We start from the raw sequence: 22,432 nt of genomic DNA, 5'->3' as shown, positions 1-22,432 counted from the left end.
AAAACATGCGGTGCTGCAGAAATGTGTGTCCTGGGCGGTAATTTGCATCATGCTTAGTACATCTGTCTGTCTCTATAAAACAATGGTTGCATATATCCATATCCAATATATCAGTCAGACAGTTCCTTAACAAGGCAGGTACTGAAACTCTAATTTGTGCATTTACTTCCAGACAAGATTACTGTCACGTCCTCTTCTCTGGCTGGAGCTCTGCTGCTTCCTGTCAGTGCCAGGGCTGATTTAAAGGTCGTACTCCTTACCTATAAGATACTTCATGGGCCTGGCTCCAGTGAATCTTTCTGACGTTATTGCCACTTTACGTTCCTGCGCAACTCTTAAGACCTCAGCAGGCAGGAGTAAGACAAAGACTTTTGGAAATGGAGCATTGTCATACTGCGCTCCTTTTCCTTACAACACACTTCCTGCACTCGTTAAAGTGACAATCTCCCTAGAAATGTTTAAATCCCTCCTTCAGACCCACCTCTTTTCAGTACACTGCTACATCATCATTCTCTCTCTCTCTCTCTCTCTCTCTCCATATACCGTAGAAGCACTTCATGTCTTTATCTACAAACACAAGCCATTGTATGACAAAAGTCTTTATTATTATTATGACAAATTCTTAAAATCACATGTCTTTTTCTTTCTTTACAAACAAAAACAGATAAAAAGGGTAACAATGTAAAACCTTTGTGGAAGGACTATTGAAGCACTCTGTTACAAAGGCATTGCAGGCAGCAGATCATCACGATGATGTAAACACAAAATGTAAGCATTCTCTAGTGTGGTCTTGTCTTTCCTACTGTTTTGATCGTGAAGTAGCTGCGGACATCAACAATACATAACACTTCATCATCTCCAGGCATTATTTAGTCGTGTTAATGCTGAACCTGAGTACCATTTCAAGGATTAGAGTCTAGTCAGAGATGATCTACAATGCAAGAGTGATAATAAAGTGTTTTCTTCTTCTACGTTCTCTGTTGTCCCTGGAGGAAGGAAGGAAGAAAGAGACGGATAGAGGCGGAACTGTCTTCTGTCCTCTTTAGTGTCCACTGTACTGCTACACCACATGGATGTGTGAGGCCAAGTTACAAAATATGGGACCAGCCCCAAATGAAATGGTAGCATTTTCTTTTGTGGTGTATTCATTTTCCAGAAGCTGTTCCATCTCTATACTGTATATGTAATCAAAAAGTCTAACGTTTACTTAAATGCACTCATTTGAATTAAGTTGACAACCTCTGTTTTGGGACCTAGTGTACAAAAATAAGGATTCTTAATTAAAAAAAGCTTCAGCAACATAAATGTTTGAAAGATCTAGGTATACTTTTTGTTTTCCGTATATTCGTGGAGCTGACACACACGACTGACCACGATGATCATAGTGGCACAGTATAGTCTCATAACAGCACCAACACTTCTGATAGTGGTTTTAATCCACAAACTTGAGTTTTAGATTATTATTTTCTCTTTTTCACAGTGAACACACTCCACACTGAAAACATGTTTAGAAGTTGTTAGTATTATATATGTGTACTGTTGCTAGGACACAGTGCTTTCAGCCAAAGGTACAAATGAGAAGAATTAATAGCTTGAAAGTATGATGAGTCACCTTTGGGTTGTACTGTACAGGATATGTTTGTGATCACATCCTGCACTGCATTTGGTCTTGTAGCTGTGTCCCATTAGGCGATTTTGCTTTCAAAAAGTGTATTTTAAGACTGAATGCATGTAATCCATAAAACAGAGCACCCGATTTTACATGTCATAAAAGGTATCATGCAACCACGCTCCCATACACACTGCGGGTGGGTCAATAAAGGAGCTTCAGTTTCAGTGTGATGCTGTGTTCTTGATATCTCCATTATGTCATGCTTGTTCTGTTCTGCAGCCTACAAAACTGCTGCTATCCTGCGTTTGCATCCTCCAGATTTCATGCATGCAAAAAAATTGTAGTGGTACTAATGTAAACTTGGCAGCATTTGTTTAACGGCTGCGCAAACAAACTCTTGTTGCCACTGCCAGTTTGTAGCATAAAGGTAAAAAAAAACAGATCTCCTAAATTGTCATTACATTGTTTTCACCATTGAGTAAAATTGGCAGTTGGGATCTTTAAAGGCATTCTAGTGCAGAGAGCAGGAACCATTTATGTTTGACGTCCCAAATTGTCCCTTAATTCATACAGCGTTTAAACCTGCATACCTAACATACTGTACGTATGCAAATAATTATGTGAGCAACACTGCTGACCAAGCAACTATAGAAACAAACTTGGCCTTAGGTGAATGCTCTTTACGATGGCTTCCTTATCGGTCACACCTTCACGGTCTGGGTGCTTCCAGCTAAGTGAGCTGGGACATGGCTATAGTGGCATCTGTGGTGAATTTCTCCCCGTGTGACCCCAGAGCCTGATATTTGTTACATGAACTTTTGGGTCATTGTACAATCCCTGTAGGGAACGTCTCACAGTCACATCATGTTCATGACACAGGATCAGGTTTCTTTGGCAGTGGTTCCCAAACCTTTTGGCATATGATCACATCAAAGTTGGCAACGTCTACCTGTGACCACTCGTCACAGGTGACCTTAGTATTATAGGGCTCTATTTGCCCCTGGATAAGTTTTGAGAAACAGGGCTTTAGAGTTTTGCCACTCAATCTAGCTTAGACTCTTTTTAAAGTATTAAATTTGAAAAAAACAAAACAACAACACAAGAACACAAACCATCCAACCAAATGCCAGGCAGAACCTTCAAATGTTGAGGACATGATACGTCTTGATCCCAAGGTCAATCACTGATATAAAGAAATGGCAATAATACAAAACGCATAAACAAATTGGTCCCAGAAGTATGAGTCGTTTTCCAGACATTTTTGGCCATACATAAGAAATATTAGAGTAAACGCTCATATATACATCACTGTGTGTGAGTTACAATCATCACTGGAAAGGGTGGGACTGGGATTAACCTCTTTGGCAAGAGAGAAATGAGAATTTGTGTGTGTGCGCACATGCACTTGTTAAGGCACTTGATGCAAATTTGCAGTGCAAATTTTGGCTGAGACAGGCGGGCAGACGGGAGCGTAGTTGCATAGTTAAAGCAGGAGCTGATGTGCAGCCGTTAAGAGGTGTCGTCTGTGCTTCTCTCCTCGCTGGGCTCCGGCTTCTGTGACAGGAGGAACGACTCCCAAACAGCCAAACACTGAAAGAGAACACAGAACAGTTTCTTTAAAGACCACACTTAAACAGAATTAACCCTAAAACTGAGACATAACCTCCTGAAATCTGTAAAACTTGCATGGTGTTTAAAAAAACTCTAATCTATTTAATGTAAATTCCCTCTTGCAGCCCACCTGAAGTACCCTCACGGCCGAGGCCCACACTTTGAGACACACTGATCGAGGGAATGTTATGACCCCATGTTGTAGTGCAAATAACTCTATACATCAGTTTACTCTCAAGACAAAGCGTATTCATGCAATAACCTTGAGCCTATTTTACTTTTATGGCAAAGTCAGAAACCTATGCAAGCAGAAACTGCAAAACATACAAAAAGGTATAGACCAACAAACACAGATACAAATCTAAATACAAATAAAACAACAAAATCCAGTAAAAGTAGGCCAAACATCATAGTTTTATCTGTCTCATCTCCACCAGACGATTTCACAGAGAATCATAGTGAAGAAGAGAGAGAGAAACAATGTTATTAAATGGAGTTTTTCATTTGATAACACAAATGTTCCACAGCTTTCAATCTGCAGTTATTTTGAAGTGGCATATTTATTGTGAGACAATTAAGCATGACTCATATCTGGACTGTACTATTGAAATAACAATCAAAAAGGAGCCAAGGCTGTTGTGACGCCAATTCAATCCATTGCTTTCCAAAGTTACAGTGCATTTATTCCAAACACCTGATTCCAGTGCCAGGATCATTGATTGCTGTGTCACGGCTGAGGGAACTATCAGTAACAGTAGCACGTACACACAACTGGACAGCATACACACACTGGGTCCGATGAAGCCAGGGCTAAAGAGCTCATTAGATGGATCATTAAGAAAGCAAAGGCGCCAGCCTCATTTGCCAGCAGCTATCCTCCAGGCTTTACAGTGAGCAGGTACACAGAACTAGGAGAACACACACACACACAGACATAAAAAAAGAAGAATGCAATGCAATGCAACACACACACACACACACACACACACACACACACACACACACACACACACACACACACACACACACACACACACACACACACACACACACACACACACACACACACACACACACACACACACACACACACACACACACACACACACACACACACACACACACACACACACACACACACACACACACAATTTGCCTGTGTGTGCTCCCCTGCTGCTTCAGGGACATTATTCTGTCTGATTACAGATTCCTTGCATGAGTGATGGCCCACAATGCACTGAGGGCTTAGTGAATAGAGTGTCCGGTGAAGACCTGGCAGTCAACTCTAAAGGCCATGCATTTGCCTTCCATTCCTGCTTAGGGGCCCTTTACAGACACACATCTCGTGGTACTGTCAGCTCCGGCAGAATGATCTGATTTGTTGTCCGATTGTCTCTAGGTGGCCATGATGATGTACTGGAGGAAAGTTTAATAAGTTTCTCCAAGTCGCCAGCTAGCAGTCATAAGCGTATAGCAGGATCCCTGTGGATGGGCTTGATAACACCTATAGTTGAAATGTGGGCTCAGCCTGTTCTATGAGGGCTGCTCTTCAACACATGAGTATGTCTGCAATCGCCCCTCTCTCTCCAAGATCTTTTGGGCAGCAAGCAGCTCAGTTTATGCTCCAATGTTCATCTCCCGGAACACGGCAGAGAGTCTGGACACTGACCATCCGTCTCCCAGCGTTGGACCGTGGCTGGCTAGGAAAGACACACATCTCCTGGACAAGGGAGTTGATTTGTTGCGGCTCATGATCACCAGAAATCAGTCATTGTCACCCTCCACCTGGTCCACATTCTCGGCTGCTACTAGTCAGATAAGCTAGCAGTCATGATTTGTTTTTTTGACCACACGCCCTTCCTGTCTGCTCTCCAAGATACGAGGACCGAGGCTGCTGTATTAGTCCCCACCTTTCAAACCTTGTGTGATTCGACAAAAGCTATCCAAAACAAATCCATCTACAGACCGTAGCTCACATGAGAAATCAAACCAATCACGTTTCTGAAGCCTTCTCACCCCGATTCCTTGTTGCTATGATGTAACCATGGCAATGCAGAGCAGGTTCTGCCTTTGCAAAGTCACCGCTGCAGACCTCCTCATCAGTCCTGCATGTCAATAACATATCAATGCAGGATACCAGCTAGTATTTGGGGAACATTGATAATTGGAACTAAAAGACAGCACTCAAAAAGAACAAACATGGGCTTCTCTCTCTTCCTGACTGCTGGCTAATCGATGACCTACTGTATGTTTGTGTTTGACCAGGTGACAGTCAGCAAACAGCCGTGAGACACAGCGGTCGATGCTTGAGGAGGGGATTTAGAGTCGTCTATTCTTAAATTGGTCCCTGTGTTTTTAAGGCTGCATTATTCCTTTGTTTGACATTGAACACCCTTAACTTCAGTCAGTTTGGGATCATTAGTTGGACGAAAGGTACATGTTGAATATTTCTGATGCTGTTGTAGGGCGATCACGTTCGTTCGTCTGTGTAAGACAACATGCGAGGTTGTGATGAAAACAGCATAAACTTATGCAAATCAAATATCTGCACATCATTCCGCTTCACCCACACACAGTCAGAGCATGTAAACACCTTGTACAGCACAAATATGAAAGCCAGTGTGCAGCATTAATGCACCACAGGGGTAGAAAGTTACTATAGACAATAAAGAGAAACATGTTCAAGCTTCCCGAGGGAACAACCACCCTTTTTCTAATATCTGGATTTTGCTTGTTTATGAACAAAAGCAAAAAACAATAAGATGCCAGAACAAACAATTACTAACAACGCAAAGCAGTGCTAAGAAAAAGGTTATGAATGAACACAGAAATGATAAACAATCTAACTGAAGCCGTTCTGACAGACCGGCAGCAGCAAGTAATCAGACTATGACCGTGTGAATGTGAGCAAGCAATCACAACTTCTTACTACTTACCATAGTTGGATATAGAATCATAACCGAGTTCCAAACTTTGGGTGTGTAAGTGCCTTGTCTCTCCTCTTTTACATTTCGCTTTTTCCTCACGCTACCCCGTCACCTTTATATGTCCGCTTTCACTCTCAAGTCTTCCCTTGTCCCCGACTGGGGGGAAATAAAACCCTCCCAGGTGTGATCTTATTAGATTTTTTATACAGGATCATTCCAATAAATCCTTCTTAGAGGCCTGAGGCTACAGAAAGACCACATGTGCACCTGAATATAAATAACACCACCTATCATCACTGTCAGTTTCCTGATCATTCACATTAGGACAGGAAGAACGTGTTAGTGACAGCTGAGAGATTTAACTGTAACAGAGTCTGTCAGTCCAAACTTCCCCTCAAAGAAAAGCGTTAAAAGCTCACATTTCCACCTAACGAACACAAGCTTTTCCTCATCAAAGTCATAGCCATTCTTGCAATCAGACGTGGAGTTCCTTCCCTAGGACTAGAAGCATGTTCAACACTGAGATGCTCTCCCTTGTGGAGGTGCTGTTTAATGCGTTTCCCCACCGCTGATCTGCATTCGGGTCACGGAGGCAGGATTGCAAGCAAAGCAACTCAGCCGTTAGCCGCATTCTCTAGCTCCTCCTGGGGTGATCCCAAGATGTTCCCAGGCCAGGTGGACTATATATCGTCCCAGCAGCTGCAATGCTGTAACATCACAAGCTAACTCATTTGTGGTCCTCTTGTTCCTTGTAAATAAGTGGTGGCCACAACTTGCCTCTATGTGTAGGGACCCCTGACATATTAAGGGAGAGGTGCAGTGAAGGGTTAAAACAAGGAGAGAGGCTCCGGACAAAGTATCTACCTGGTTTCAAACAATACCGGAGACTTTTCATCCTGACACAGGCTTGGCAGAGCTACATGTGCTCCATTTTTCAAACTAGAGACATGACAGGCCGCTCTAGGCATTAAAACTGACAACTCAAAAAATCTGCATTTCTATATTTAGGTTGCCCTCAGATCCTATCAGGAAGATGCTATAACATTTCCCCTTTCAGCAATAACAGCTGTGGGCGCCTCGCAGCAAACATCCACACTTGGTTGCGATGGGAGCAGTTCTCTCGGAGATACTATTGATGTTTAGTTCATGTGGGGAATTCGGAGATAACAAGGAAATCAGGTCAAGTTGGTCTGGTTGATGCACTGACTCACCAGCGCAAACAGGATCGCGGTTAAGGAAAAGAGGGCAACAACTGTGTGTTTTTTGTGTTGTGAACCATTTCCCCCCTGCGTAACAATGCCATGTGACATCATTGCTGTGGGATCTGTGTTTAGTCTACTTATTTAAGTTATTTTTCATTTATTTATAATGAATTCATGATGATTGAATTCATTGTGACTCTGGTTCTGCTGCAGTAAATGATTTTCATTACCATGACTTAGTTTGAACCATTACCATCATTTTACTCGCGGATAAGCTCACACTAGCATCCCAGAGCGGCAAGTCACGTATGGTTAATAACAATAAGCTGTGCTGCAACATTTCTACTCTTACATAAGAAAGAAGTTTGTTTATGACAGAAAAAAACGATTTGTGTGCCAAGATTGCTGATTGCTATGCAACAGCTGAGGGTTAATGTGCCATGACTACGCCACATAATTCATCTTGTTGAGTTAATTCCCTTTTAAACAGCCTCTAATAAGGCACATCACTACAACTACTAATTCATGTTCATTCACCCGGCATTAAATACTGTAAATGTGTAAACTTCCATACTGGGAACCTCATGTTGAATAAGTGCTGTGTGACTGATAACACATTGAATAAATGAAGATGTAATTTGTGGAGAATTAGTTCTTACAGTGATTACTTCCTTCCTTTCCTTTATCTTCACCCTTTGGCCTCCTTCAAACAAACATATCAGAGCTGTGGAAAACTTAAGGGAACCCAACATGTATGAAACCAATCCAAAATATGCTCCGGCTGGATAGAAGCGAAGTGAGAAAGACCTCCGCCTCCGTCAGCGGCACCGAGCTCGGCCAATCAAAGCCTCCATTATCCCTGCAATTCAGTTCACACTCTCCTCACCTATCATCTGAAAAAGCACGTTTTTATCCCGCAGTGATCCGATCAGGAGTTGAGAGGGACTCTGATCGGATCCACGCGGGCAGAAGACGTATTGAAACAGACTTCAGAGCTGAGCTGACTCGGGCCGTTGTACCGTTCTGAGCACCGTTTGAAGGATTCGGGGAATTTGCTTATCGATAGCAATAAGTGATAGTTCCTGCAGCTTGATATGTTCAGCTTTGTCTGTGTAGTATTGGATTTTCTACACAAAATCGTGTATTCATCAAACTTCAATAGCGTTAAAATATTGTTTGAAGATTCTAAATAGTCTTCGTCTTCTTTAAAGTAACTATTTATTTGACTAAGTACCTTAATTAAACAATACAGATATAGTTGTGCATGCTACTGATCTTGTTTCTGATAAGCCAAAGATTAGCAGCTGCTGACTAAAGTTTAATATGGACAGACGTTGGCAGCATGAATGGAGGAGGCAACTTGCCAATTTGAGGATGTAAAAAAAGATGCTGCTTCATCTCCTTGGGACTAATTCATGCTCAAGGGCCCTGCCAGACACAGCAATCAAACAACGAAAAGGAAAGCGGAGCTAATTAGGAGGATGTCCTTGATAATCATTAAAAACACTTGAAGACACAACAGGAAATGGGAGAGCTGATATCCTCTGTGAGGGCCGGTGGTTTGCCTGATCTGAAGCTCTGCTACCCTCTGCTGACAGAGCTCCAGACTACACCACTAAATTACATTGAGTGCCGATTGAACCACATTTCTGCACTGTAAGTCTCCGGCACAACTACCAAAAGCCATAAACGGGTAAATGATTGTTCCTGTAACAGCTTCATTGTTCCATTCTCCTCTTCTGCTCTCCTTCCAGCTCTGTTCTTCTTCTTTTTCTTCTTCATTCCAGTGTCTAATTCCCTGTTGTCTCAGCTGAGCTCCCTGCTCATAATTCGGGATTCACAATTGTCTCATGCGTCTCTCTCTCTCTTTCTCTCGCTTGCTTTCTCTTTATCCCTCTTCTCCTCTCAGTTTCTTACTCTTCCTTCCCAGTTCTATTTATGCGCCTCCATTGTCCTCTCTCACTTCGAATCCCAGAGACAACACAGAGACGCAGCCACCATTCCAACCCGTGTTTTAAGGCTTATTTCATGCAAACTATAAATATGTTTGCAGATTTCTCAGCTGTAGCAAATAAAGTGAATTCTATCTGCCAGGTCCCAAATTTTCCGATATGACTAAGCAGCAGCACATTCAGGGCTCCGGCATGCGGCCATTGAAATCCTACTTTGTGACTATTTTAGACACATTGCAACAAAAACTCACGATAAGCTGCACTTGTGTGAGGTCAAAACATTTTCCGTCAGCATTATGAGAAATCCTGTTGAGTCTTCTGTCCAGCCTTACTCCTTTAGTCTATGAACTTGAAACTTTAGATTAAAGCAGAAAACCCTACAACCTCGGAATCAGTTTCAATTTCCATATTTCAAGCCAAAAGAGACTAAACCTCACACTGCATCAAACAGAACAAAGTGTCTTACCTTCTCGTAGTAATCTACATTCTTCTCCGCGGTGGAAACGAACGCTGACTTGAGGTCCGTCCTCATGCTGCTCTGCCAGCGGGTCCAGTCGCCCCTCAGAGTGTTATTGGCCAACTCCACCCTGTCTGCCAGACTGTCCACCTCCTCCTGCAACTGCCAATCAAACACGCAAAGCATTCACTGATGATGACATCGTCAGGGAAACCGTCTCCTAGCTGGTTTTTGAGACGCTCCGGACTTTCCACCTTGCGGAGGGGAGAAACACTTGTTACCAACCCCAGGCTCTCTTCAGTGGTAGATGATGTAATGATGATGTCGTTTCTCTCTACACCCTGCCGCACTGTTAGGCTAGCACCAGCTGATCTCCCCGCTGTTGGAGCTGACAAGATCACAGCAAGAGCCCAATCTTTCAAATGAGTGATGAGGAAGAAGCATGAGAGACGAGTGACTCTCTTGAACTATGGGATGAGGCGAATCCAGCTCAGACTCATTTCCTTTCTGAGGAATCCACTTGTGGATCAATAAGAGCTTTATGGTAAACACATCAACAGAAAATGGCGTGCAAGATTGTATTCTAATCAATCATCACAGCAGAATCAGTGTCAGAGTGAAGAGCACAAGGCGGTGAGCGATGAAGTATCGACATGCGTCCTCATTAGCTGCATGCTGTCTGCGCTGTGATCAGATCTCAGTAGGTGGGCTGTCATACCCTTTAAGCCCATCTGTCCTCCTTTCATCATCTTCCAGTCAGAAAAATAACTAACACACACCTACAGTAAGTATGTGGTCAGACAGGTCAGATCGCATTCTGATCATCATGTATTCTGCGAGCTTTAATGCCTGACCTTGTCGTCTCCACATATCCAGATATTATGCAAGGTATAGATATGGCATCAGAGATCTGCCTTATTGATCCAGCAAGCTTACCAAGGCTGTCCATCACAGTGTGTGTGTGTGTGTGTGTGTGTGTGTGTGTGTGTGTGTGTGTGTGTGTGTGTGTGTGTGTGTGTGTGTGTGTGTGTGTCTGTCTGTGTGTGTACACTCTCTGCATAGCCTCTATACAGGCTATGCGTATGCTGATACTTTCATCCCAAATAAGGCGTTCTCTGCCCTAATTGCCTAAGTGATTTCTGGCAGTATGTAAGTGATTTCACTCAGATGTGGTCACATGCAAGACTTTGACAGGTTTACTGACAATGTAAGTTCTGGACCTTCCACCCTTGCAGACTTCTAAATTGATCCATAGTGGGATTCTCTTCAGACCGTGACATTAACTTGATTTCTATGACTTTACATTAACCCAGTAGTTCCCAAACTTTTTCTTTCGCACCCTCCCTTTTATAGATCAAAGTTTTTCCCTCAAGTGTGTGTATTGTAGCTCAGCATGTTCTTATTTTCATTAGGGTATACACTACACGAAGGTAGCCAAGTTTGTTTTGCTCTTCAGTCCATCCAAAAAGACTTGTTCCCAAACGTAGAGCTAACACTCCCGTTCTCAACTGAGCACGCAAAGCTCTCTTCCGTTGGATGTTATTACTGTGTGTAGATCACTTATCCAGATATAGAGATCACACTTTAATAAGGGGTCTTAACAGCATAAGAGTTGAGGCGTAATTTCCTCTAGATTCTGTTTGATGTTGACTTTTTACAAATCAACTCTTTTACTACATATTTAATAAAATGAGTGAAATGATATCCAGCTCCTGAAGATAAATTCTTCACGGGAGCCCAGCACCTAATCTGTTTCCTGGGGTCTTCCTTCATTTCTGAATGTGGCCACTTCATTTCTTCATCAAAAGCCTCATTGGAAATCGAATGAAAAGCATCCTTTTGACATTTCCGTGTTCATTAGCGCGGATCCATTAAATACAAATTCTGACTGATCGGCATTAGAAAGCTGAGGGCTGGATGAAGCTCATCCGTTCACATGCTTCGCTAATTAAATCAGGAATGTATAATTCCGGTCTGTAGGTCTTGCTTCTTAATTAAAAAACCCTGCAGATGGATTCTGATATTAGCTGGGGGAGGGAATACACACCTGAGTATGCAAGTGTACACACACACACCTGGGTAAAAATAGCCCTGCCCTTTGCTTGCCTAACTTTCGACCTTCATTCTTCGTCTTGTGACATTTTGAGGCGAGGCATCGTCGAAAAAAGGATATGGGATTTTTTCATTACGCCGCGATTAGCTGCAGGGCTTACAGCGAGAGATAATATTGACAGCTCTTATTCCCACTGAGCACTGCCGAGCAGAAGAATGACTTCCTACCAGCGAGTCTGGATATTTAGATAATCCTCTCTGGAGGATATGAGCTCATGGTGGCCCTGTGAGACAGGCCTCACTCCTAATCTCTGGGAAAATGACTGGAGGACACAAACATATCAGCGAGCTTAGAAGGAAAGCAGGGAGTATGTGTGTATGATTTTCTGTCGGTGTGAATGGATGTAAAGCTGTACTTACTGCCTCCTGATTGTCGATTTTCCTGGCTGCCAGGGCCTCGTTCTTGGCCTCAAACTCAGCCTGGATGTTGTCTCGTCGTCTCATCACGGCCTGATGGACAGAATGGCAGATAGACAAGAGGCATTATCTCCAATACAACTTACTGTAGCTCTACTGTAGCTCGTGACGTGAGGAACAAGCTGACAGGTTATTTGGTGTGAAGTTTGTCTCTGCCTTTTCACAGACAATCATATGGAAATGTGAATTAGGTTTATACAATTTGCTGTGTCTCTATCCTGTAGATAGTCAAGGTCCATATTCGGCCACATGCTGTTGGATTTCCTCAGGGAGGTGACACTGTTAAAATGGTTTTGTGTTTAAGTGTGTTTAAAATTCATGTTCTGTGAAATTGGTAGAGTAGCACTGTGCGCACACACACACACAGGCCACACAATAGAATGACCGAAGTATCTGCATCTCATCTTAAAGCTCAACACTAGTTCAGATGAATGGCAAAAGATATGTTCACAGATTGGTCCGGCCGTTGCCATGTAACCTCCCAGACACCCGACTGACTGAGACAGAACCTTTTATTTGATGTGCTGAACTCGGCTCACCTTCAATGTTTCAACACACAGCGCGTACTCGTGCAGGGCCGGGGCCAGGACCTCAGACAGGTGGCTGATCTTGTCTTCCGTTTCCAAGGTGCAACGCTCCACACAGCTGGCCACGCCCTTCAACTGCACTGCAAGCTCCTCCTCCAGTCCCGCCCACTGCGTGAAGGTCGGGCTGTACTGCTTCAGCTCGTCCACATACTCTGCAGACGGAGAGACCATGAGACGGTGTGCAGTGTGTGTGTGTGTGTGTGTGTGTGTGTGTGTGTGTGTGTGTGTGTGTGTGTATGTATGTGTGTGTGTGTGTGTGTGTGTTATTGGCGATTGAGTGCATTGGCGTTGTCCCTCCAACGATGAAAGAAGCTTTTATCCGGAGCCCAGAACGTCTAATATTAAAATACGACAAGCAATCGTTTGGTGAGATTTTTGGACACGCACAGATAAGAGCACCTCAGCAGAGCAGCAGCAGAGACGTGGGGAGAGAGAAACACACACACACAGAGACATGGACTCGTTCCAAACCAACAAGAGTTGACTCCGGCAACAGAGCATTGACTGGATACGAATGGAGACAGAAATATGCTGTCATTCACCTGTGACAACTACAAGATGGCCGCTGTGTCGCTGTCTAACATAAAACGTTTGAGCGTAAACGTTGATGGCAAACAAAAAGATGGACTGAGTGGAGAAAGAGGAAGATCCCTTTGCAGTCCTTGTAAACACGCTGTAGTACCTCTCTGTTCCTTGACGACCCTTTGAGTCACTCTGTCCAGAGAGGAGATCTTGTTGCTGAAGTCCTCTACGTAGTCCTGCAAGACGGTGAACTCCTCCGGCCGGCTCTTCACCCCTCGCACCGAGTTCGCCACCGCCCTCACCGTTTCCCCCATGCGGCTCAGGAAGCCTGGACCCTGTTTCCTGTGAGGTGTCAACTCCTGCGGGGGAGAACAAATGCGACACGAGCCATAAAACATTACATTCTACCTGCTGATAAGAGAAAAGGTGACATTAGCCCTCAGGATTTTTGTTGGTACTGCATCCTGTGAACAAGAACATAAAACAGTGCACTAGATTAAATTTGTTAGCAGGGGCAGGTGGAAGATTAAATCTATATGTTTCAGACATCAGAAAAATGGGTCTTTGTGTGTCTGAGCGAGAGAGAAAGAGAGAGAGTCTTCCTCACCTGTGCAGTGAGGAAGACTTTGAAGTGCTGGCTGTAAGACAGGATGGGATGCTCAGAGATTTTGTTGAGGAAGCGTTGCAGAGCTTTCCTCCTGGTCTCGATGAAGTCGTTGTTAAAGCGCTCCACCATGCCTTTCATCACAAATTTCTCCGGAAGTGGCTGAAAACGATACAAACCACAAACTCAAAATAGTTTGTAAGTAGTAAGAAGTAATCACCCCTTAGTTACTCAAACAGTAAATCAATGTACACACAATGTTTACTGAAAATCACTGCAAACTCCAGTCTTGAAATGGTTTAACACACACACACACACACACACACACACACACACACACACACACACACACACACACACACACACACACACACACACACACACACACACACACACACACACACACACACACACACACACACACACACACACACACACACACACACACACACACACGTTTGATTTGGCTGGTTGTGTTTTGACAGAAGGAGTCTGCAGGAGTAATGATGTCAAAGCCTCTGTTGGAATTTCTATTGACCTTTCTTTGTGGAATCTGGATCAGTTTACACCGTGGACGTGCTGAGCAGAGTGATGAGCAGTGTGTGTACTGATACGTACGTTGACGATGAGCGTCGGGTGCGTCTCTTCCAGTCTGCTTCTGAGCCACACGAAGTCCTGGTAGCGCCGGCGTACCTCAAACTCGCTGGAGTCAAACTCGCTCCTTGTGGTCTAAGGAGACAAATTCCATTTTACTACAAAGACCAGGCGGATATACAGTTTATATATTTTGTTCTGAATAGTTTGTGCAAGATAACTTTATTAAATGTTTATCACACACACTCACACACACACACACACACACACACACACACACACACACACACACACACACACACACACACACACACACACACACACACACACACACACACACACACACACACACACACACACCCCTCACCCTGGTTACTATTCTGTACATGATGAAGGTCTCGATGGCAGTAACGTGGCTCTCAGGGTTGTCCACGTTGATGAAGAGGTCTTTCATATTGCCATCCTGCTGCCCTTCCTCCTCTTCATCCAATTGGTACTGGTTGATCATAGAGCTGGGAGAGTTTGGCAAGCTACCCAGCAGAGGACTTTGATCCGCCAGAGACGCATTCTGAACCAAAGAGATGAAACCAATGTGACTTTAATAACACGCACAAGCTTTCAATGCAGAGCCAGCAGGTATTGCATAAGTCGGAAAACATGTAGTCACTCTGACACAGTGGGCCAGAGTGTTTTACTGAATCTAATAGTAGTAAATGACATTAGCTCTATATTTGACAGAAAAGAAGCTGAAGAATGTCAACACATATCAGGAGTTCAAAAGGCGGACGGCTAAAAACTGCTTCAACACACAGTGTAACACGAAATGAACTGAAATGTTGTAGACTGTACTTGTACTTTCTGTGTCGCCACTTAAACTTCCCAGAATTCCCCAACGCCCCCTCTCTCTTTCTCTCACACACACACACACAATGCAGGAAAGAAATATATATGTATATAAACTAGAGTATATGGCTCTGAAATGGACTAAAGAAATTTTTGTCTCGTGCAACATTAATACAACTATTAGTTACACAATCAATTGTCTGGCTAAGACCTTCATCAGTCTTAGCTTAGTCCGGCTAACAGAGGTGGCCCTGGCTCATACTGGCCCTGATCATACAGGGTGCAAATGGACATGTAAACACACAAATACCTCCATTAGAGTTTATTTTGTGCGTGTGTGTACTGTTTGCATGTCAACAAAGCCCATGACTGTAAACTCACCTGAAACCTCCAGGGTGTCGATGTTGTAGGAACACATGAAAACTGTTCTGTTTAACACAAATCACAAATCAATAGCTAATTGTATTTACTTTTTAGGTTTTTTTAATCAATATCAACCAACACAGAACAAACACACCTATTCATACCTGTTCATCCAGTTCTTTCTCCTACTACACACACGATTGGATGAGAACGTGTATGAGTATACGGCCAATCAGCTGGAGCTAAAACCGTTTTCTTCTCTAAACTCCTGTCAGGTCTGTAACCACGCCCCCTCATCCCAAACATCCAGTTCACATTTGACACATCATTGAAAAAAATATGGAGCGAGGTGACAGGAAAGTGAGCCAGCCAACAATGTCTGAGAAAGTCTGAGAAATTAGTTCAGCCACTCAGATGATTAGGTAATTCCTTTTCAATCACTTAATAAGTTCATTTTGATAAAACATTTCATATGAAACAGTTTAGCAGGGGTGCAAGCTACTTAACGATGTTATGTTTGCCATTCTTTCATCAGCATGTCATTGATGATCTTGTAAAACAAGTCAGTTGCTGAACAATTCAAATATTTGCCTACATTTGCAAACACTACACAGCCGTTTAAAAAGAACTAATGCGTATCGACTCTTGTTACTTTTACATTGTTGAATCATGTTCAACAAATAAATGCTGAACTCACAAAGCCCTTCATGTTTCTCAGTTTTTGATGTGAGAAATATGCTGTGCTTGCCCAACGCAGCAAGAAAAGAGTGAAACAAACAGTAAATCGGTCTGATCATGGAGTCTATCCTCCTCTTCCTCAGCCTACTTATCAAGTCGCTTGATCCGTCTGAATTCCGTCGGCACTAACTTTTTCAAATGGCTCCTTTATCCCAGGAAATCTCTGTGCAGACTAAGACACTGAGTCTCATTGAGGTTGAGTCTGATAATGAGCACGTGTTGGTTTGATGGTAAATCACATGCAGTCAGAGGGAAGTGGAGGGGCAGCATGTCAGCAAATCTTACCTAGAATTGTATTTGTTGGTCTTGTTTGAGTGTTTGTGATGCCATGCACACATAGGAACTAGAACTCCAAATTCAAAATCACTTCAGATTCAAAAATGGACTGAAAAGAATGTTTCTCCCTTTAACAGTCAACTGAGAGAGAAACAACATGTTTTGATTTAAAAAGTAAGCCCACGTAAGGCCAAGTGCAGCCAGTACCTGGTTTTTGAGGCTAAAAACTAAAATTACCACTGTAAAAAGATAAAAAAAAAAAAAAAACAGCAGCAACAATTGACTACTGCTTAATTTATGTGATGACACTGAAAAACATTGTATGGGTCTAAAATATAGATTATTGCAATGAACAGTAAGAAAAAAACAACCAAAAAGTGATGATTAAGGGGAATTCCAGGATTCTTGAAATCCAAACCACTGTCCACTGAGCTACACTATAACACAGGGCAAAGGCAAAGGATAGGAAGGCAGATTAGAAACTGTCCTAACCAGCAGAGAGACATGGAAGTGCAAGACAGACTGTGCAAAAGTTGTGTTTACTGTTCGGCGCATCAGTGGTTAATATGAAAATGATGACTCATCCGATGAGCAGATAGAAATGATAAAATGCATTTCCCAGCGGACACTGTTGTCAGATGCAAATCACCGAGTTTATGCAAACGGCAGTGAACCGGCATCTGTGTGTCGCTTTTATCTGTGTCTATTTCCTGTAAAAACAGCTGACGAGCTGCTGGAGTCAGCAGAGCTCAGGGCACCGCCCACATGTTCCACACAGCAACAAAGCCCAGTGCTGCAGCTTCTACGATTAACATAACAACTATTTTTTCTCTTTTTCCAGTATCCACACGCACAAACAGTCAATCTGCTCTTTTCACATATGGCCCATTAATGTGAATAACATCAGCTGAAAGGAATAAAGTTTATTAAGCGTGAATACAAAATCCATGTCTATCTCTGTGCCAAAGTGGTTGCTATGGTGATGGAGTTAAGGTAGAAGGAAATGGAGATCTCTCCGATCACTCTTTGTGGGTGCCAACTATATGTCCAGTTGTTATAAGATTAAACCTTGTAGCAGAACAAATGGCTTTGTTTCACATGAGTTAGATTTAAAAGACATCTAATGTTCACTTTGAGAATGATGTCAGTTCAGGTGCTGAGATAGGAATACAATCTTTCAAAGCAATAGTATTTAATGATGCGAACAAGTTTGTGCTAGGTCAGTAACAGCTCTGTTGCCTAGGTAACATTTTTATGCGTGGGGAAGAAGTGATGCCATTTCACATAAATGTTCAAGTCTCCCTATGTACTGTATAAATACTGTATATATGTATAGCTCCAGAATGAACTGATGCTGTTATGTTGTCATCTAAAACTACAACAAAACCCTGTCACCATGTCAACCAGTCATGTGCTTCCATCTTATCTGTACCTTCAACAAAGGTGTACAACATCTTTAATACAGGGACTTGTGATTTCACTCCGTATGTCTACACAGATGTTAAAACTTCAATCAAGGCAATTAATGGATTTGCGAGATGCAAACATTTCAGATTGAAATCTGCATGAATCCACATTAGCTCACTGAGAGTAACAGAGCAAGAGGATACAATTGTAATTTGATTTAATCGGACATTTTAATTTAGAATCACAATAAGCTACTTATGCATGCATGACCTCACCTGGCAAACTCGTCATGTAAACCACAGAACCCTATTAATTCTAACCTGTTGCTAAGATCTTTCTTTAGTCACAGTGCAGACAAAAACAATTGGGAGTTGAGTGTACATGTACACACCGACCCTGAACACACTTTGTGATTTCATGCATCTTCAGTTTCTGGATAACAACATAAACAAAGCAAGTGCTTCTTCATACTGTTTAAAAATTACTTTCAAGTGTACTATACCTAATGAAAATGTATGTGGCGAACACAGTAGTTCCCAAACTTTTTCTGCAGACCCCCCATTATGAATCAGGTTTATTTCGCCGCCCTGCATATAAAACAATACGGGACGATATAAAACAACAACCAGGCAGAAGAGTTGCGAGGAACAGATAGAAAAACCTGATAACAGAGGATACAAATACATGCAAAAACCTGTTGATGCGGCTTTTCAGCAGCACAAAGAGATAACTTGTATAACTAGTGTGGAATCGGTGTTACCAATGCTAATAAAGCATGTAGCGAACAAAATTAAAAGGTAAAGAAGATCTGTTTAGTCAAACTATGATTCCAATTGTCCTGATTAATTCCGGAATGTTCCAGTCTTTTTTTTTCTGGCTGTTCTGTCCGTTTCAGTCTGTCTCTTTAAAAAACCATTGGTTCTTTTCAGGGCATTTTCATATCTGTGGTTTCTTTACTTTGGTGCAACTCGGGGACTAAATTGCTCTTGCGGGGAACAAGACAGATGAAGACATTTATGATGATGGGGCTACAACCTTAACATGGAATTGGGGAACTTTCCCTTGTGGCGGTCATCATTTGATCCCTATGCAAATTCTGTCAAACCACACAAAGGCTCAAACGTATCTCTCGTCCTGTTGTTTTGGTCACACATCACCATTTAGTCTTCCTATAAGCTGCCTAAACAAGAACTGCACAGTATGTTTATGTCAACTATTCTCATACTTCAACCGATTAACTGTCATTAAGAGATGAACCAGTAAAGAATCATTTCACCAACAACATAATTATATCATTCCATTTTATCAGTTATTTTCCACGCTGTCCATCTCTGCACCACAGCTCTCACACTGCCCCTCCCCCCATCTCTCGGCCCTGTGACAGCTTGCAGTCTTGCAAACTTGGTGAGTTGGCAGATCGCTGAGAAAAGTTTGATCTGGCCTCTGATTGGTTAAAGTATATGTGGCTCAAACTATACACAGTTTTCAGTCAAGGGGAGATTGTTTCTATTTCTCTTTTTCCTATAGATAAGTTATCTATTGTAATGTATTTTCTTTCTAAATCCCCTAAATAACTGAAGTCCACAGCATCACAGTCAATCTGAGTTGTAGTGTTCTAAGTGTCACGAGTAACAGTGTGTATAAAACACACTTAACAGCTGCAAACTCCCTCCTGCTTTAGTAGGGCATCATTGAGACTGCTGCCCAGTAGCAATGTTAATGCTTAATCGATAAGTGATTGATGCAAGATGCCTTAACTATCAGTTAAGGAAAAAATGGTTTGAAATTAAAACACAATACAATACAAGATTTCAATCGATTAGAGCATCACTCATCAGACAGGTGTTTCACTGTGGCACAGGGACAGAACAATACTTGTAATGTGGTTTGACAGTGTGTCAGTGACTCCTAGGAATTGCTGGCAGCTAGTTCTATAGTCTTTGCTTTACTGGAGGGTAAAAGCCACTCCTCAAAGAACAGGCACATATTTTAACTTTAGGAGAGAGGGAAGCGGGTATTAAAAGGAAGTATGTGTCTTCTCTGAGTGTTTGGAATCTCCACATAAACGGATATAAATGAGTATAACAGTACTGGTTTCAGTTTAGTTTATCTTCGTGCAGCACAGACGGATAGGAAGGAAAAGAAAGATTAAGTGATAAATGTAGCCCGCCCTAACTGTCACACCTCACCACATACAGAGACTCACTGCATCAAGGAGCTCGATCCAGAGCAGGCGGAGTTACAAACTTTGTTGGATGCATTTCAACCACTTTCCACATCTCTACAGGTCAGATGAAGCATATTGTGCACATTGGAGTTTGCATATAGAACAGGAGGAGGGGATTGCAAAGGTATCAAAGTTTCCTAGGTCCTTAGTTCCTTCCTATGTCCCCCTGAGACACGTCCTCTGTCCCTGTTGACAGAACCAAGAGTCTATGTCCCAACTGTTACTGGATCATCTCAGATACTTGATAAGTACGTTACAAAGTTTTGACAAGTTACATTAAACATGGTCCCACATCTGTAGCCACTTGCTGAGATGATTTTTCCAAAGGTTTTAGTACAAACCTTTCTGGGCCGCCTGGAAAACACTTTTTAAGTTAGTTTCCAGGAATTTCGTGCTGGTGAAACCCTGCTATTTCATTTAATACATTCAGCTGAAAGTGAAGTGAAGTGCCTTTCATACTTTCCCCTGAAGTAGGAGGCCAAAAGAGTGTGTTTTGATTTGGTCTGGTGGATTGGCTACAAACTGAACTGAGGAGTGAATCCTTCAAATGACTAAACGCTATACAATAATTGCTAACCTACTGTATGCGTTTGTCGCGTTAAATTACTGGAAATATGAAAGGAAAATTGGCGTTACAATCAGGAAAAGCAGCCGGAACAGGCAGGTCCGAAGGTTAGCCCATCAGCTGATCCAGGACCTTTGTTTTCCTTCCACTCTTACGCCGACAGCGCACCAACATGCAAACAGGAAATATGAATTCAACACAATAAAGCGGCTTTATCAGTGTGTGTCTGTCATCCACGTAGCAGAAAGGCAGCGGAATGTGTCTCAGTGTCTCATGGACTCTGTGTCTGTGTGTCTGTGTGTGTGTGCGTGTGTGTGTGTACCTTGCTGAAAACCTCCAGGTCGTCGTCTTCGTCCAGGTCCAGCATGTGTTCGGAAAAGTCCGTCGGGACCGAGTGGTTGCTCATCTCACCGAAAACCTCATAAACCACCGGGGCTCATAAACAGAACCGGGGACAAACTTCTGCTCAATACTTCAGAGCGGAAAGACACAGCGGCACAAGACCCGCACTTCCTGTAAATGGACTTCACTTAGACTTTCAAAATAAAATACATTCCATCTCAACCCACTTACAGAGAAATAACATAAACCAGATTAAAAACAAGATAGTCATAACAACATTACATCATAAACAAGCGTCTCTTTAAAACCTTATCTAAGTTGTTCAAGACTAAGGCACTGTCCGTTTGTGGTTCGATATTATATTCTGTTCTTCCGATTATCCAACTAAGGCTGTTTGTCAAACTTTGTGCAGCTGAATTTTATTTCAACAGTTGGGATATAATTCTCATTTCACTTTATATTGAAGAAGCAAGAACTGCTGCTGCTGTCAATACTAATACTAATACTAATACAAATAATAATAGTCAGACAATAATCATTATAATAACTTTAATTTCTTAATATCAATACAGCGATACATGTCATGATATTAGAGGAAAAACAAGGTTGTCTGTGCTATATTTCTATATTATGTTTACTCAATTTTCGACGTATCCTAGCTGTTACTTCCGGGTTTGGTTTACCTTGTTGAGGTGTATTTGTTTACTTCCGGTTTCTTTCTTTTGTTGTTGTGGTCTTGAGGAGTTTATGATAACAACACTTCTTTAGCTCAACTTTAGTAACCGAGTTCGGAAGATTATTGGAATCTGGTGCATAAATCTATTCTGTGAATGTTTAGAATGAAAGATGACTTCCGGCTTGGATCTTCCATCGGGAGCCAATCATATACAGTACTTTATAATTAGTGGTATTTAAAGTAACAGCAGCAGCAGTACAATTCGGTCTTTTGTTGTGAAGGCCGACCGTGAAACTTCCAGCACGATTAAATAACTTGACGCACTTAGGTGGAGCTGAGCGCGCAGATGCGGAAACGTCGCTATACATTTACAGTCACAAAGTACAAAGATCCCTGCT

At 42.4% G+C, this 22,432-nt stretch overlaps 1 protein-coding gene across 1 annotated transcript; it reads right to left on the bottom strand.

Moving 5' to 3' along the window:
* Positions 1 to 583: 583 nt before the first annotated feature.
* Positions 584 to 21,520, bottom strand: snx7 (sorting nexin 7). Its single transcript, XM_076158071.1, has 9 exons — positions 21,339 to 21,520; positions 14,965 to 15,165; positions 14,622 to 14,732; positions 14,007 to 14,165; positions 13,560 to 13,758; positions 12,830 to 13,029; positions 12,234 to 12,323; positions 9,771 to 9,923; positions 584 to 3,202 (listed from the first exon to the last, which is right to left on the bottom strand). The coding sequence occupies exons 1-9, from the start codon at positions 21,420 to 21,422 to the stop codon at positions 3,122 to 3,124; spliced, it is 1,278 nt and encodes a 425-aa protein (XP_076014186.1). The 5' UTR covers positions 21,423 to 21,520; the 3' UTR covers positions 584 to 3,121.
* Positions 21,521 to 22,432: the final 912 nt, after the last annotated feature.

Source organism: Genypterus blacodes, unplaced genomic scaffold (genome assembly GCF_046128005.1).
Source record: "Genypterus blacodes isolate CSIRO-AG114 ecotype Tasmania unplaced genomic scaffold, CSIRO-AGI_Gbla_v1 ptg000076l_1, whole genome shotgun sequence".
Lineage (NCBI taxonomy): Eukaryota > Metazoa > Chordata > Actinopteri > Ophidiiformes > Ophidiidae > Genypterus > Genypterus blacodes.
Note: the sequence above shows the minus strand (reverse complement) of the source record. Positions and strands in the feature narration are given on the sequence as shown.